General features: G+C 42.8%; 1 protein-coding gene across 2 annotated transcripts in view; it reads right to left on the bottom strand.

The window, feature by feature from the left end:
* The window catches only part of LOC122801610 (CLK4 associating serine/arginine rich protein), a 1938306-nt gene that overhangs the window by 335493 nt on the left and 1586869 nt on the right, over positions 1–15944 (bottom strand). Inside the window, exon 15 of one of the 2 annotated variants that reach the window (XM_044071085.1) lies at positions 8846–8885. In XM_044071085.1, coding sequence (XP_043927020.1) covers positions 8846–8885 — 40 coding nt within the window. Of the gene's footprint in view, positions 1–8841; positions 8886–15944 lie in introns of both variants that reach the window. The other variant, XM_044071086.1, reaches the window with a different exon arrangement.

Consider the following 15944-nt stretch of genomic DNA (forward strand, 5'->3'; position numbering starts at 1 on the left):
ACATGGCTCCAGCAATTCTAACCATGTGGGTTCTGTCCTTGAGCCAGTTTGCAACCCATCTAGTGACATAGGGTTTATATTTAAGCTGGTGAGCTTATCTATAATGCCCGAGTGGGGTATTGTATCGAAGGCTTTTGCGAGGTCCAGGTAGGCTGTGTGGACCACCTTCCCCTCGTCAATGGCCTTGGTGACTGTTTCAAAGAAATCGACCAGGTTTAAGAGGCAGGATCTGCCCTTAACAAAGCCGAACTGGGTAGGATCCAGTGTCTGTAGGTCCCCAATATCTTTATTTATGAGGTCCATGATGATCCTTTCCATAGCTTTGCAGACCAAGCTAGTCAAGCTTATGGGGTGATAGTTTCCAGGATCCGTTGAGGCACCACCTTTGTGGAGAGGGACCACTGTTGCTGTATGCCACTCTTTGGGTACATATCCTGTAGTAAGGCTGAGACTGAACAGTAGTTTTATGTTTGGGTTTAGTTCTTCTTGGAGTTCATGTAGGACGCAGCCCGGGACACCGTCTGGTCCCATTGATGCTGTGTTTTTTGCTTTGGAGAGGCGGCTCTTACCTGAGCATCTGAGATGTCAGGGGGCAGCACTCTGCTGGGATAGATATTTGCCCTTTGGTGGGGAAGGGGAGAGAAGTTTGCGCTGAACCTGTCAGCTAGGATGTTGGCAATGTCTGTGGGTTCGGTGTATTTTTTGTCATTTTGGACTAATTCTGAGCATATCTGGGAATTCCTACCCAGGTTCCTAACATAACTAAAGAAAGCCTTGTGATTATCCTTAGTGTCCTGTGCAATTTTTCTCTCGAAGCTGGCCTTAGACAATTTTATGAGTGCCCGTAGTTTTTTGCTAATACTGATCAGAGATGTCTTCCCTTTTTGGGATTTTGCTCTATCATGTAGTAGCTTCCTCCTTCTATTGTATAGTTTGTTTATGGCTGGGGTCCACCAGACAGGACACCTAACTTTGGAGGATTGGGTCTTGGTTTTATTTGGGATTGCATGATCCATGCATTCCTGAAGGTGTTCATAGAATGCGTTTATAAAGGATTCCGCGGTCTGGGCCGTATTTTCCACAGGCCCGGGGGCTTTGAAGGATTCCACCTCGGTTTTGAGGAGTGTGAAATTTGCTTTAGAGAAGTTTTTCACTGTGGTTTTCTGGGCAGGGGCTGGGGTCGGGATGTGAATATCTAGTGAGATTAGTTTATGGTCTGATCTTACCAGTGAGGGATACAGTTCTGGTCTGGAGCATAGAGTCCCCATGTTGGTGATGATCAGGTCCAGTAAGTTTTCCCCTCTTGTGGGAGTGGCAACAAGTTGTTCCATAGCATTTGAGTTTATAAATTCTAGGAACCTTTGGGCTAGGGTGTTGGAGCTAGAGTAATGCACCCAGTCTATGTTAGGGTAGTTGAAGTCACCCAATATAATGGTGTTTGGAGAGACCTTCATATTTTCCAGTGTTCTCAGGAAGGCCGAGTGGGGTTCCTGGGTTTGGGAGGTTGGTCTGTAGCAGGCTATAAACTGGACGGAAGTTTTACCCACTGTTAGTTGCACATGGATAGTCTCTGATGCTTCGTGCTGTGCCACCAACCTGGAGGTGTGGGTATCTTTGACGAATATTGATACTCCCTCTCCTTTTGCGGTTCGGTCCAAGTTTTGGGGCCGAAAAACATGGTATGAGGTATAACCTGGTAGTGCTGGGGTGCTCCTCGGGAGCCTTGAACCAAACTTCTGTTACTGCACAGATATCGATGTTCTCCATGCTAAGGAGAGTTTTGAGTGCGTGCATCTTGAGGTTTAGACTTCTGGCGTTGAGTAGCATTACTCTTAGTTTCTTATCCCTTGTGATACCTATGGAGGTGGGTTTGTCTTTTGAGCCTTGCCTAAATAAGGCACTATGGGGGTGGCAAGAGCCTTTGCCAATATCCAAAAGCCCAGGGGTGACAGGTGCAAGCCGTCCCTAGCGAAGCATCGTGGCTTGTCGAGCATGTCATCCCAGGCAGACAGGCATTGGATCCCCTTTGAATGACACCAATACTTAAGCCAATTGTTGAAACTGATCATCTTTGTCTTCATATTGTGGCATCATTCTTGGTGAGGGTAAGATGCTACTCAAGGTCAGGGTCATACCGGTCTGGGCTACATGCTCAGAGAGCTCCTCTATGTCTCTTTTCATGTAGTCCAGGGAGGTACGTCTCAGGTCATTCACACCAGCATGGACAATGACTTGAGTCATATTTGTACTTGCCTTGGAGTGACCTAAGTGCTTGTGTTATGTGGCGGATCCTAGCGCCCGACAGGCAGCTCACCGTGACCTTCTCCTTGTTCAGCCTGGTGAGCGGGACGTCAGTGTGCCTGACGATAAAGTCACCTATTACAAGTGTATCAGGTGTGTTGTTTAGCCTTAAGGGCTGTGACTGTTCGGCACACTGGCTTTGTAAGCTATGTGTTGCACGTGTTTTGTTTTGGGGTAATGGTTGCTTGGGTGTCTGCTTTGGAGGTCTCTGCTGCTTAGGCAGATTTTTATTTAGAGCCTCCGAGTATGTTTTTTTGTGTTTATGTGTTTGGTTTGCTGTCGTGGTAGGTCTATGTGAGACTGGAATTGTAGTGAGTGTGGTTTCCTTCTCCTCCTGACTGGTTACGCCAGTACTGAGTTGAGAGAGCATAGCCTCCAGTTTGGCTATATGGTTGCATCTCTCACATGTGTTGTAATTTGTTGGGAGGAGGAGAGGGTTGTCTGTGTACACAAGGCAGTTGTAACATTGCCTCAAGATTCCCAGATTCACCAGCTGGACCGGAGAGGAGAGTGACAACTGACCTTTGGACATGCTAGAATAGTGTTGGGAATTCCTTTATAATTGAAAAAAAGGGCCAATGGGGAACAAAGTACTCAAGGGGAGTTTGTGAGGGTGTAGTGCTTTTAATTTTTTAGTGCTGACTTATATAATTGCTTTAGTGAGCAAGTTCCAGGCTTTAGAGTGGGAACAGGGTGTTTATTATGAGAACTAGATCAGTTCTAAGGGAAAAAGTAAAGAGCAAACTTTGTGGAGCAGAGAATGGTTTAAACCCAATTAAGTGGCGCTGCCCGATGCTGCGCTATGCGCAAAGCCGCGCTAAAGCGGGTTTTATACAAGGAGACTTGAAAGAGCTAAAAATTGGCCCAAAACGGCCAATAGACTACCAGATTCTTGTGCTGGGAACACTCCTCCAGGGATAGATAGGCTGCTCCAAGCTCCCCACTGCCACTGGTGAACAAAGAAACCTCCCTTTATCCAAGAAAGGAAATGGGCAACACAGTAACTTTCCAAACGTCCAGAATACAGCAAAGCCTGTATTTGGGCTACTCTAGGTCAGGAAAGATGGGAAACAAGGATATTTTTTTTTTTTGCAACAAACAGCAGGAAAATACAACAAATATGTAACACAGGCTAGCGCACTTGAGTGTGTAGCCTCAACAGGTAAAAGCAACAAACAGGCCAAACTTTAAAAGTGCAGGTGCAAAAACAACTTTAAACAGTTTAAAACAGTTCAAGAAGCAGAAATACTTGCAGTTTAGCTAGATCGGACAGTCGCCCAGGTAGTAGCAGGAAGTCGCTCTTTTAGCCTCTCTGCTGCTAGCACCACTCTGCAGGACCACAAGGAGCTTGGCTGAGTAGTAACAAGCGCAAAAACCGCGCCAAAGTGGGTTTTATACAGGGGGACTTGAAAGAGCTACAAACTGGCCCAAAACGGCCAATAGACTACCAGATTCTTGTGCTGGGAACACTCCTCCAGGGATAGATAGGCTGCTCTCCAAGCTCCCCACTGCCACTGGTGAACCAAGAAGCCTCCCTTTATCCAAGAAAGGAAATGGGCAACACAGGAACTACCAGATTCTTGTGCTGGGAACACTCCTCCAGGGATAGATAGGCTGCTCCAAGCTCCCCACTGCCACTGGTGAACAAAGAAACCTCCCTTTATCCAAGAAAGGAAATGGGCAACACAGGAACTTTCCAAAAGTCCAGAATACAGCAAAGCCTGTATTTGGACTAGGTCAGGAAAGATGGGAAACAAGGATATTTTTTTTTTCTTTTTTGCAACAAACAGCAGAAAAATGCAATAAATATGTAACACAGGCTAGCGCACTTGAGTGTGTAGCCTCAACAGGTAAATGCAACAAACAGGACAAACTTTAAATTACAAGTGCAAAAGCACACTAAAGCTGGCTTTAAAGCAGGGGGTTAGAAAGAGATAGGAAATGGCCCAAAACGGCCAATAAGCTATAGGTCACTGGGCTGGAACCACTCCTCAAGGGACAGATAGGCTGCTCAGAGCTCCCCACTCTCACTGGTGGACAAAGAAGCTTCCTCCTATCCAAATAAGGATATGGGCAACACAGGAACTATGACACAGCCCAGAGATCAGCAATACCTGAAGACTGGACTATTCTAGTTCAGTAAAGGTGGGAAACAAGGATTTTTTTTGTTTTTTTTTTTTGTTTTTGTTTTACAAAGTAGCAGAAATTAGGTAGAGAAGCACAGTAAATGCTTTAATTCGGCTAGTGCACTTGAGTGTGTAGCCTACCAGTTAAACTAAGCAAAAACAAACTTTAAAAGTGCAAAAAACTCAGAAATACAGGCAGGAATGCAATAAAACAACTTTGCAGAGCTTATTTAGTTAAAGAAACAGAGAAGTCTATATCTACAGAAAAGCAGCTAAAACACACAAACACTTCAGATGCAGTGCAACCTAGAGCACTTGAGTTGTAGCAATATTAAGGCAATGAGCTAATGACACTAGACTGGCAGGAGTGTCACAGATCAGATTTACAGTAGGGGCGGGCAATTGCAAAGCCACCAAGTATAAGAGTCAGACACCAACTGGGAGTGAGGGTGGGGACAATAGCCTACAGACAGTAGCACTAGAGAAAGCACAAACTGATAAAGATTTGTAAAGATACAGAATGCTTTTAACTGCACAGATAAAGATTTGTAAAGATACAGAATGCTTTTAACTGCACAGATAAAGATTTGTAAAGATACAGAATGCTTTTAACTGCACAGATAAAGATTTGTAAAGATACAGAATGCTTTTAACTGCAGACAAATCAGTTACTTGTGCAGATTAGTTAATAGCAATAAAATACACTCGAAGACTAAAAAGCAGACAATAAAAGTGCTATATATTAATTGTTAAAAACAATAATCTGTATAAATCGAAAAAAAAACAGGATACTTGTATATGTCAACTAACAGCTGCGGTCAACAACTTATCCACTCTGCTCAGTGTGTATAGACAGAAACCCTATCAAAGTTAGGGCTTAAATACCAGAACAACAACTTTTTTTTTTTTTTTTTACAAGAACACAAAAAAAACAGCCACCACTCAGCAGACTATTAACACAATCTAGCAAAGTTAAAGAGGCTTCAGCTAGAAACAATAGCCTACAGACAGTAGCACTAGAGAAAGCACAAAAAGATAAAGATTTGTAAAGATACAGAATGCTTTTAACTGCAGACAAATCAGTTACTTGTGCAGATTAGTTAATAGCAATAAAATACACTCGAAGACTAAAAAGCAGACAATAAAAGTGCTATATATTAACTGTTAAAAACAATAATCTGTATAAATCGAAAAAAAAAAACAGGATACTTGTATATCTCAGCTAACAGCTGTGGTCAACAACTTATCCACTCTGCTCAGTGTGTTATTTACGTTATCCAAGATATTTAAGCATTTTATGGTTTTATAAATTCATGTGATGTATTTTTAAGTTTGTAAAATGTATATCATGTTTTTTAATATTTATGAACATTTTATACAACGTTTTATGGTTAGTAGTGTTTTTTCTGCATGCAAGGTTTTAACATGAATATTCATGAGGATTAATGATGTTTTTAACTGGATGTTTTTTATTGGATAATCAACCTCCTAGAGGATTATAAAAGGTATTAGCTGTTCTCTGACCCACATCTGATGAAGTGATTCAAACGAAAACGCTGGTTTTAATGTGAAAAAAAAAAAAAAAAAAAAAAAAAAATCACACCATGGCATTCTACACTTGCTCTCGAGTGAACACACAAATACACCTCACACATGCACAAACACCAACAAGTCCTACACTCGCACTCATACTTATACCTCCCTACCCATACCCACACATACAACGTACAAAATCACACACATACACGCACTCACCTTCAATACCAGACACCATCCCAACCAAACACTTCACTTACCGTACCGGAAATGCATAAGCACAGATTCAAGATATTCAAATATGTGCTTATGCACTTTTGGTATTCTGAATTTTCTTCTTTATGGTCTCGGAATATTGAAATTTGGGATTTCAGTATTTTGAGATCATGAAGGGGAACTATATATATAATATACACACAAATTAATATCATAAAAGCAACAATTAATATCTGCTTACCTTATACTGAGTTTGCCATTGTATACGCTTTAAGATGAAATCTTTTAAAACCTTGTACATAGCATGGTTTTGGAATTATTGATGCAAATATGAACAAGCGATATTTGTTAAGTGCCCCCCATAACCACACTACCTTCTTGCAATCACCTCAAGACTGCACTAAAAACTCACTTAAAAAATCTCTGGTTATGCCCATGCACCAATCCTGACTAGTAACCCTCCTTTTTACCCCCCCTTCCTCTCCCCTCCCCTAGTCACCCTGCCTCACACTGTCTGATCATTGCATTCTGTCCTCTGCAGGCTCTGGCTCAACTTTGTCCCCCTCTTCCCTCCTCATTCAATCTCTCAGACCTGTTATAACATGCTTAACTACCTCACTTCATCTCAACTCCAAATACACATCCAACTGACTTACACCTAGCTTCCTCTCACTACCATGTACACTACTCACTCAGTCCTCCTCTCTTAGTCCTCTATCTTCCCCTTCCATCCCATTAGCCCTTCTAGCTTGTTCCACCTTTGTGTGGAGCATCTGCTTTATATCTGTTTGAGTTTAGTGCAATATTTGTACAAAAGATTTAGGTATACGAGTTTAGAACAGCACCCTTTAGAGTGTAGTAATATCTGTATATACATCCTACATTTATTCCTAGCCTCTAGCTAGATAATGGTATATCTGATCATTACTATGTTTCATATTGTATGTATACCTAATGTTTGCTGCAGTATGTTTTATTTGCTATTGTATGCATATTGTAATCTAATGCTCATTTATTGTTCTGTGGAGCTTTTCTCCTCAGCCTCTGCTGAAAAAGGACCTGTGTCCAGTTGGAATTTCCCAGTAAACAAATGTAAATAAATAAATAAATAACCGTAATTCAGTAGTTACAAAACAGATACTGTTTCCCTCAATTTGCATGACCACACACTGCTTCACAGAAATACTTTTCAATACCTGACAAATCAAACAAAAAGTCAAGTTATTTTAGGTAAGCAAATGTGTGTGTCAAGCAACTGTGACGTCTGCAAAAAAGTGGGTAACCATGCAGAAATGAACGACTGCTGTAACCTTTCACAAACCTGACAACTGTTTCCCTGTAATGAGATTTACATTCTAAATTACTACACACTTGAAAATGGCATCTTAACACAGAAACAAGAAAAAGGACTTCAAAGGCCACCTAATCTTACCTACTACTGAACATGCTGCAACAACAAGTTAATCAAATTTAATTCCTCCAATATTTGGAAAAATTAAGATAATTTTATTTAAAATCGTGAGCATTTTGATTCATAGATTAATACTAGGCTAACTGCCCTCATGGGCCATTTTAAGCCTAGCCAATTACCCCATGTGAGAATCAAACCCTGCACCTTTTGCTTCTAAGGTAAGCACCTTAACCATTACACCCAATCTCCCACCCTAGGTGGGTGATTATGACAGTACAGACCAGTAGCTAAAACATCTATATTTATGTATCTAGTGGAAATGTTGAGGCATAACTTAAACCAATCCAGGTACTCCTTTTAAATAAAGCTTGATGGGCAGAACTGCTCCAAGGTTTGAAATCTGGAGCTTGTTGCTCCACTAAATAATTAAACTCACACAAAATCCCTAATATTTACAGAACAAGAGTTCCAAATGATAACTCCAGACAGATTTAAAAATCTTGTTTTCCAAAATGCTTTAAGGGTTAGCAACATACTGGCAAAAGGGTTTATGTGATCCGTCCGCAAAACAACACTAACTATTTGTCTTTCATGCAGTTTACATTACTTCATCTGGTATTCTTATTCTGACCGTCAGAAATAAACCAAGCAAACTAGAGACATAAAATAAGGTTAGCTCGAAGGTGTTAGAACGGAATTAAATGGTATTTTGAAAGCCAGCATTTTCTGGAGTACAAGTCACAAAAAGGCTAGAATTTAAATAATACAGCCTACATCAATTAAATACAATACTATTTAAAATGTAATGTTATAATCTTATTAGTTTTACCAAAAATAAACTGTCTATAAGAAACATAAGGGTATATGTGTCAACAACAAATTTGTAAATACATACACCCAGTGAAGATATCAAGATACGTGAGCAAAAGGAAGACCAGCTAGGTTTTAGATAGAGAAATATTAATTAAAATCATGCAGTAGTAGGCCATTGTTTCCTGTTCATACACAAAATAGTAGTACAGTATGCCACTGAAGAATGGTGTCTTGTGCTCCAGTAAATATGATGAAGTTCCATCAAGGACCAAGAAGGGAAAGAATTTACGCCTTCAGGTATCAAAAGCCTGATCTTGGGTTACACAGGAAAACAAAGAAACTATACATAGTGCATCTACACATGATCTTGAGCTTTGTCTGTGTGAACCAGCTCTGTGCTGGAATGAGTTACATAGAGAATTATGTTAAAATTCTTACTGACTTTGGCAGCTCCGGGTTCTTTACCACTGGCAATTTCACTCCTGGAAAAAAATAAAACAGAGTTTTAATCTTACGTTTATCAATCTGTACAAGAATGCATAATTTAGCATATACAGCTATACAAAAATGTTTATAAGGCAGTATACCATGTTACCAACTGCACTGCAACATCAAAGAGAGAATAAATGTTTTCAATAATTTCATTACATTGCCAAAAAGGAGAACCTAAACATTTACAACTACAAAGATGCACCCAAACAAAAACAATTCAAGTAATATGGAGATGTAAAAGTTTATTAATTCATTCTGATACCCAATTCATTGGCATACTGGAGCCAAAGTCTATCTTGGCATTGAAAAGGTACAAGGCAGAGAAATTAATCATGTATGGGATATCAGTCCATTACAAGATAAGCACATGTACTCATCCATCAAATGTACACCTATGGGTAATTTGGAGGAAAAACAGTTGTTAGGACATTGTCTTTGGGATGTTTATGGAAACAAGCCCATGGTTAAAAACTCATAGATGCACAGGGAAAACATGGAGATGCCTACATAGCAGTCACTCCTTAATAATGGGCTCAACTGCACCTGGCTCCTTCCGTACTTCACTACAGACCATATCTACTAGTTTGTATGGAGGGAGGCACTACCCAAACTGCTGAGAAAGAGGAATTATAGGCCTCCTGTGAGATATCTTCTGCCATGGAGGTAGGGACTACTGACCATAATCCCCTCTGCCTTACCATTTCCACAATTTCATTCAAGGAGGTGTCTTCTGGAAGGGATTTTGGGGGAGCCACCTCCCCAAATAGTGTAAGACTTTGAGGGGGAGTCTGAGTGCTTCGTCCTACAGTTTCACTTTGCGGGGGGGGGGGGGGGTCTGTGACTGAAGTACTCATCCAAATTACTTTGGGAAGAGTGATCTCCAGATCCCACCAGTTTAAGCCTAGTACTCTGATTAGGTGGAAGCCTAGATAATGGCAGACTCAAGGTCCCAACCTCAGTGATATCTTGGACTTTAATCGGTACCACTGATACAATGGATATGAAAGAGCTAACATTAGCTTCCCCTGAGCTGTGGATCCACCGAAGTACCAGGACTCAAAAGCATCAGGGCCAAAGAAATCTAGATCAGTGCTGACATAAGTAAGCCCACCTCAACCTCCGGCACTGAAGACTCCAAAGCCAAGCTAGGAATCTTTGGTCCTGAAGCATCGAATGCCAAAACACTCATACAGAGAACACCACCAATGAGGCCACTCTAAGAGTCGTAGACCTGGCAACAATTGGTGTTGAAGAGTAAAGCAATACTACTGGCACCAGAGCCAATGGCATGGGAAATGTGAAGTCTATCTGCACTGTAGTCTGAGTCAATTCAGTTGCTGCTGGTGCCAAAATCGGGCCTGGGGGAGTAATGGTAAGAAGAAAGGGAGGTAGAACTTCTTACGGGGGGAACTACTGCTGCCAAGACGCTATCACACCAAAGTGAGCCATGACAAAGGCTGATATTATGTACTTCCAATCAACTTTCGTGTGGCTCCTGAGGGATCTGTGAGAATGGACCAAAACAGCAGGAAGTGGCGGTCTTCACAAATGACCTAGTAAGAAGATACAGTAAAAAAAAATCAATAATTTAAAGTAACACATTGACTTACAACACATCTAAGTGGGAAAAAAAACACGACTAAGGAAAAATGTAATGACAAATACTATTACAGCATACAACATTAGAGCTCAAGAGAAAGTCTGGGAGGAGACAAACTCAAGCATGATAGCCCTGTGAAAATCTATCTTCTCCCTGGAAATAACATTCAACTTGTAATGCTTAATGAAAGTAAGAACAGAGAAACATTAACATCTTCAATGATGGAAGTGGTATTCAGACCCTTGAAAAAAGCACCAGAGGAGGCAACTGCCCTAGTAGAATCATCTTTACCAATGAGGAAAGACATTTTCCACGAAAAGAATAATAAACAGAAATGGCCTCAGAAATCCAGTAGGAGATGTTTGCTCAGAAACAGCCAAACGCAAAGTCCTGGGATGAAAGGAAAAAGATTTGCAAATAACTTTAGTTTTATCCAAATATCTGAGCTGCCTGCACAACGTCCTGGGATGAAAGGAAAAAGATTTGCAAATAACTTTAGTTTTATCCAAATATCTGAGCTGCCTGCACAAATCCAAGGTAAGGAGAACCTTCTCTCTGGCAGACTGTGGAGAAGAAAAACAGTAATGAAGATGAATAGACTGATTAAGGGACAACACATTGACTATCTTGGGCATAAAAAAGAAGTTATGTACTCACCATAACGTTACATGTGAGTTGCTCATCTCGCCTTCATTCTTTACTGATGGGTTCAGAGTCAATCCTCGGCTCCAAATCGGCCAACTGCAAAAGCTCAAGGTCTTCATCCAGCTCAAGGCCAACTCCCTATCCCACCTAGTAGTATAAATATGGCACTCAGAGAGCTGGACAAGAGACAATGCACCATTACAAGAAAAGTGACGAACCTCACAGACTGGATGGGGGTTGGAGGATGGGACGTAAGAATGAAGGCAAGATGAACAATTCACATGGAACGTTATGGTGAATACATAACTTCATGTGAAGTTGTTCTATCTCGCCGTTCATTCCTTAATGATGGGTAGTGTCCCAAGCACCATCTTTCTCGGGTGGCTCACGAGAGAATATTCCTCAGAACTGTGGAACCAAAGGAGGTCCTGTCCCTGGAGGCCTTGTCTATTTTGTAATGAGTGATAAAGGTATTAGGTTTTGACCAGGTAGCTGCTGCACAAATAGAATCTAATGGTAACCTTGCAGAAAAGGCTAATGAGGTTGAAACAGCGCTAGTAGAGTGGGCCTTTATTTGTTGTTGCAACAGAGCATTCTCTGAATTATAAATGAAAGAAATGCAATGTGATAGGCATCATGACAAGGTTACTTTTGTCACTGGGACACCCTTTTTTGACTCTGAAAAGGAAACAAAGAACTGATCCGTTGATCTGAATTGTTTTGTTCTATTTAAATAAAATCGGAGCTGTCTATGAACATCAAGCTTGTGCAGCATGTATTCCATCTATTTGTTTATTGAGGAAAGAAAACTTGCAACTCAATGGATTGGTAAAGATTTGTCTTTGAACAAACCTTTGGTAAAAAGGATGGATTAGTTCTGAGCGAAACACTGTCATTATGGAAAATCAGATAAGGCGGTTTGATGGTCAAGGCCTGCAACTCAGAAATCCTCCGAGCAGAAGTAAAGGCTATCAGAAAAATAGTCTTCCATGAAAGGAATTTCAAAGGACAGGTAGAGGCTGGTTCGAAAGGAGGTAATATGATTCTGGAGAGAACAAAATTTAGATTCTATGGCATGACTGGAGCCCTGATTGGTGGCCTCAAATGAGTGGCACCTTTAAGAAAAGCTTTAGCGAGTTGATACAATATGACATTTGAGCCCTGGAAGCCAAGATGAAAGTTTGAGATTGCTGCTAAATGAACTCTGATGGCAGCTGCAGCAGCTCCTTTGTTGAAAAGTTTAGTTAGAAATTCCAATATAGATGGGATTGGAGCTAGATAAAGATCAACATCATTCTGAGATGCCCATGAGGAAAATCTCTTCCATTTGCTAAGATATAACTTCCTGATGGATGATTTATGAGAGGATGTTATAATATGTTGGGCCTCAGCTGACAGGTTGTAAATCCTGGCTATTGTGAGAATTGGAGCAGCCAAGCTGTCAGTTTGAGGGAATGAAGAGAGGATGAAGAGCCCCCGAAGAATGGATCAACAGATTTGGAATTGGGTCCAGGATGCAGGGTTCTTCTAAGAGATGAGGCTGGAGGAAGGGGAACCAGATTTGCCGAGGCCCGTACGGGGCTATTAGGATCATGGTCCTTCCCAGAATTTCTGCCTTCTGTAATACTTTGGGAATCAGAGGGAAGGGAGGAAATGCATAAAGGAGACCCAGTGGCCAATTGTGCACCAGTGCATCCCTTGGGGCATCCCCCAGCAGGGGAATCAGGACAAAGTAGCTGCTGAATTTCATGTTTGTTGGGGTTGCAAAGAGATCGCAGCAAGGCTGGCCCCACCTGTGGAATACCCTTTCTGTTATTTGTTGCTTTAGGGACCACTCGTGAGGCAGTAAGATTGCCCTGCTTAGCTTGTCTGCTATCACATTGGATTTCCCCGGGATGTGCATTATCAGAAAGCGCTGGGAGGAGATTGCCCACTGCCATACTCTCATGGCCTCTCGACACAGAGGGCAAGACTTGGCTCCTCCTTGTTTGTTGGTGTACCAGACCAGTGACATGTTGTCCGTCTGAACTGCAACTGCTTCCAGAGGTAGAGAGTCTTGAAAGGGCAACGCTAGAAGTACCGCTCTCATCTCCAGAACATTTATATGTAGATGAACCACGTGTTTCTTCCACGTGCCTTGGTCACCATGGCTATAGGATTGGGTAGAATGAATGGAGGTCCCCGAGACACATGTTGAGACGTCAGCCACCACTGAAGGTCCTTCTTGCACGTATTCATTATGACAATTTGGTGTGACACTGGAAGTTCCTGAAAGGACCATTGAGAGAATAGGAGCCATTATAGAACTCAAATGTGCATTCGAACAAGGGGAATGGCAATGATTGCTGCAGCCATCGATCCTAGCAATTTGAGTATCATTGAGACTGGGGATTTTTTCCTTAGAAACAGGTCTAATATTTGATTTTGGAATAGACAAATTCTTTCTTGAAGCACAGTTAATGTCACTGAAACTGTGTTTAGTTCTGCTCCTATAACGACGGTCTGCTGCGATGGCGATAAGGCAGATTTTTCTGAGTTGATGGTAATCCCCAATTGATTGCAGAGATTTAAGGTGGTGTCCCTCTCATGAATAAGTTGATGCTTGGTGGTGGCAGTGAGGAGCCAGTCATCTAGATATGGAAACACCTGGAATCCCAACCATCTCAGGTGAGTGGTTACTACTGCCATACATTTGGTGAACACTCTGGCGGCTGTAGTGAGACCAAAGGGCAGAGAGTGAAACTGATAATGGCTGGCTCCCAGCCGGAAGCGTAGACGATCCCTGGATGGTCTGTCCATCTTTATGTAGTAGTACGCATCCTGAAGATCTATAGAGCACATCCAATTGTCTTTTCCCAGAAAGGGAAGTACTGACTGAAGCCTGACCACCCGGAACTTTGTCTTTTTTACTGACTTGTTTAGTCTGCTTAGGTCTAGAATATGTCTCCAGTCCCCTGTCTTCTGAACTAAAAAGAACCTTGAGTAAGTTCCGGATCCTCTATGGTCTGCTGGGACTGGCTGGATGAATCTTTTGTCCAACAACCATTGGACCTCTAAGGCTGCTTCGTCCCTGTGACTGGGAGGAACATCTGGGATTTTCTTTACTAGAGGGGGTGGAGTGGCAAAGGGAATGGAGTATCCTCTGGATATTATGCTTTGTACCCAGCTGTCTTTTGTTATTTTTAGCCAGGTGTCTAGGTGCAAAGACAGGCGTCCCCTGACTGCCTCCAGAGATGAGCAGTTGGGCCTCCTCGCAGGAGCGCTGACAGGGCTTGCCAAAGAACTGATCTCTGTCACCCTGGTTCTGCGGACCCCCTCTGCCACGTGGGCGACGTCTTCCATTACTAACCCCTCCTCTGCCTCTACAGGGGGTTTCACCATGGGTGTTCTGGAAAGATCCTTGAGATTTACGGAACTATATCTTTCCACCTCCCCTCCCTTTGGGGTAGGGTCTATTCGGGGTAAAAAAAAAGTACTCAGACAGCAGACAAGGTCTTTCCGTTTTTTTCACTCCTGGTAAGAGTTTTCTTTACCTTGGGTCCGAAAAGGGATGAACCGTCAAAGGGGTGTTAATGAAGGAAGAATTAAAGGGTTCCGCGAAGGAACATAAGCACATCCAGGAATGTCTCCTGAGAGCGATTCCTGTACCCGCTGCTCTGCTCATACCATCAGCTGCATATGACAACAGACGCATGGAAGAGTTCACTATTGAATTAAGAGTGGAGTGCTGGGAAGTTACCTTGTCTGAAACTCCCGCAGCTAGTGAACCCTGTAGGGCGTCTCCTAGCTCCTTCAGGAGATCCCTTTGTAACCTAGTAAAATGTGTAAGGTAGTTCAGCGATTGAAGGACGTCAGCTGCTGAACTAAACATACGCTTCCCATATCTATCCATAATCCTAGATTCTCTATTAGGAGGCCGATAATTCCTTCTTGGTGGCTGCTGCCACCACCATAGCATCAACCGGTACTTCTTTGGTGAGGTAAGGTCTGTCTTGGGGGCTAGTTATATATTTGTTAGGCCTCCTAGGGACAGGGTCCGTGGCGTCTGGGGACTCCCATGCCCTTCGAGTGAGCAATTCAAGTAACTCATCGAAGGGTTGAGACACCCAAGAGGTGGAGGGTTGAGACCCAAAAGCCTTCAGTAGGACTGACTCATCATCAGAAGGGTTAAGGGATTTCCAGCCACCCCTCTGTTTAAGAATCTCTTACGATATCTGCAAAAGAGATAACTTCTGAGGGGGACCGTGGGGACCCTTCTGACTCATCCAAGTCAGTATCTGAAGTGACCGACTCCTGTGGGGAGTCCAGATGCTTCCTCTTGCAGAGTCTCTTCCTAGGCACTTCTTCAGTGAAGGCTTCTGGAGAGGTCTCGGAAGAACAAGGCTCAACCAATGGAGCTTCCTGAGGCTCAGGATCTCTATGCTTCAATGGAGCATGTGATGGAGACAGACACCGGTGCTTTCAGGGAGGGAGCTGCTCGAACTGACAGGGTGGTCGTCAGGGCAGACAAAACCCTCCTCTTACCTTCAAAGGCCCCTAGGTCCCAACGAGAGGAATCCCTTGGACCCAAAGATTTGATGGAAACTGTCTGCATCGGCACGGAGGGCTCCGAGCCAGAGGTCGGGGCCAAACTCACTCGAGCCGAAGCCCCGAAAGGTAAAGTCGGCACAGACAAGTCGGTCTTACTATCCTCCCCGGACCTGACCGGTGAGTGTCGGCCCCGAGATCCCTCGGTCGGCGCCAAGGACATCAGGGCAGTTGGGGCCGAAAAACCTAGATTAGGTGTCGGACCCGAGGGTTCCAC

This window comes from Protopterus annectens, chromosome 5.part0 (genome assembly GCF_019279795.1).
Source record: "Protopterus annectens isolate FY-2018-M chromosome 5.part0, PAN1.0, whole genome shotgun sequence".
Classification (NCBI taxonomy): domain Eukaryota; kingdom Metazoa; phylum Chordata; order Ceratodontiformes; family Protopteridae; genus Protopterus; species Protopterus annectens.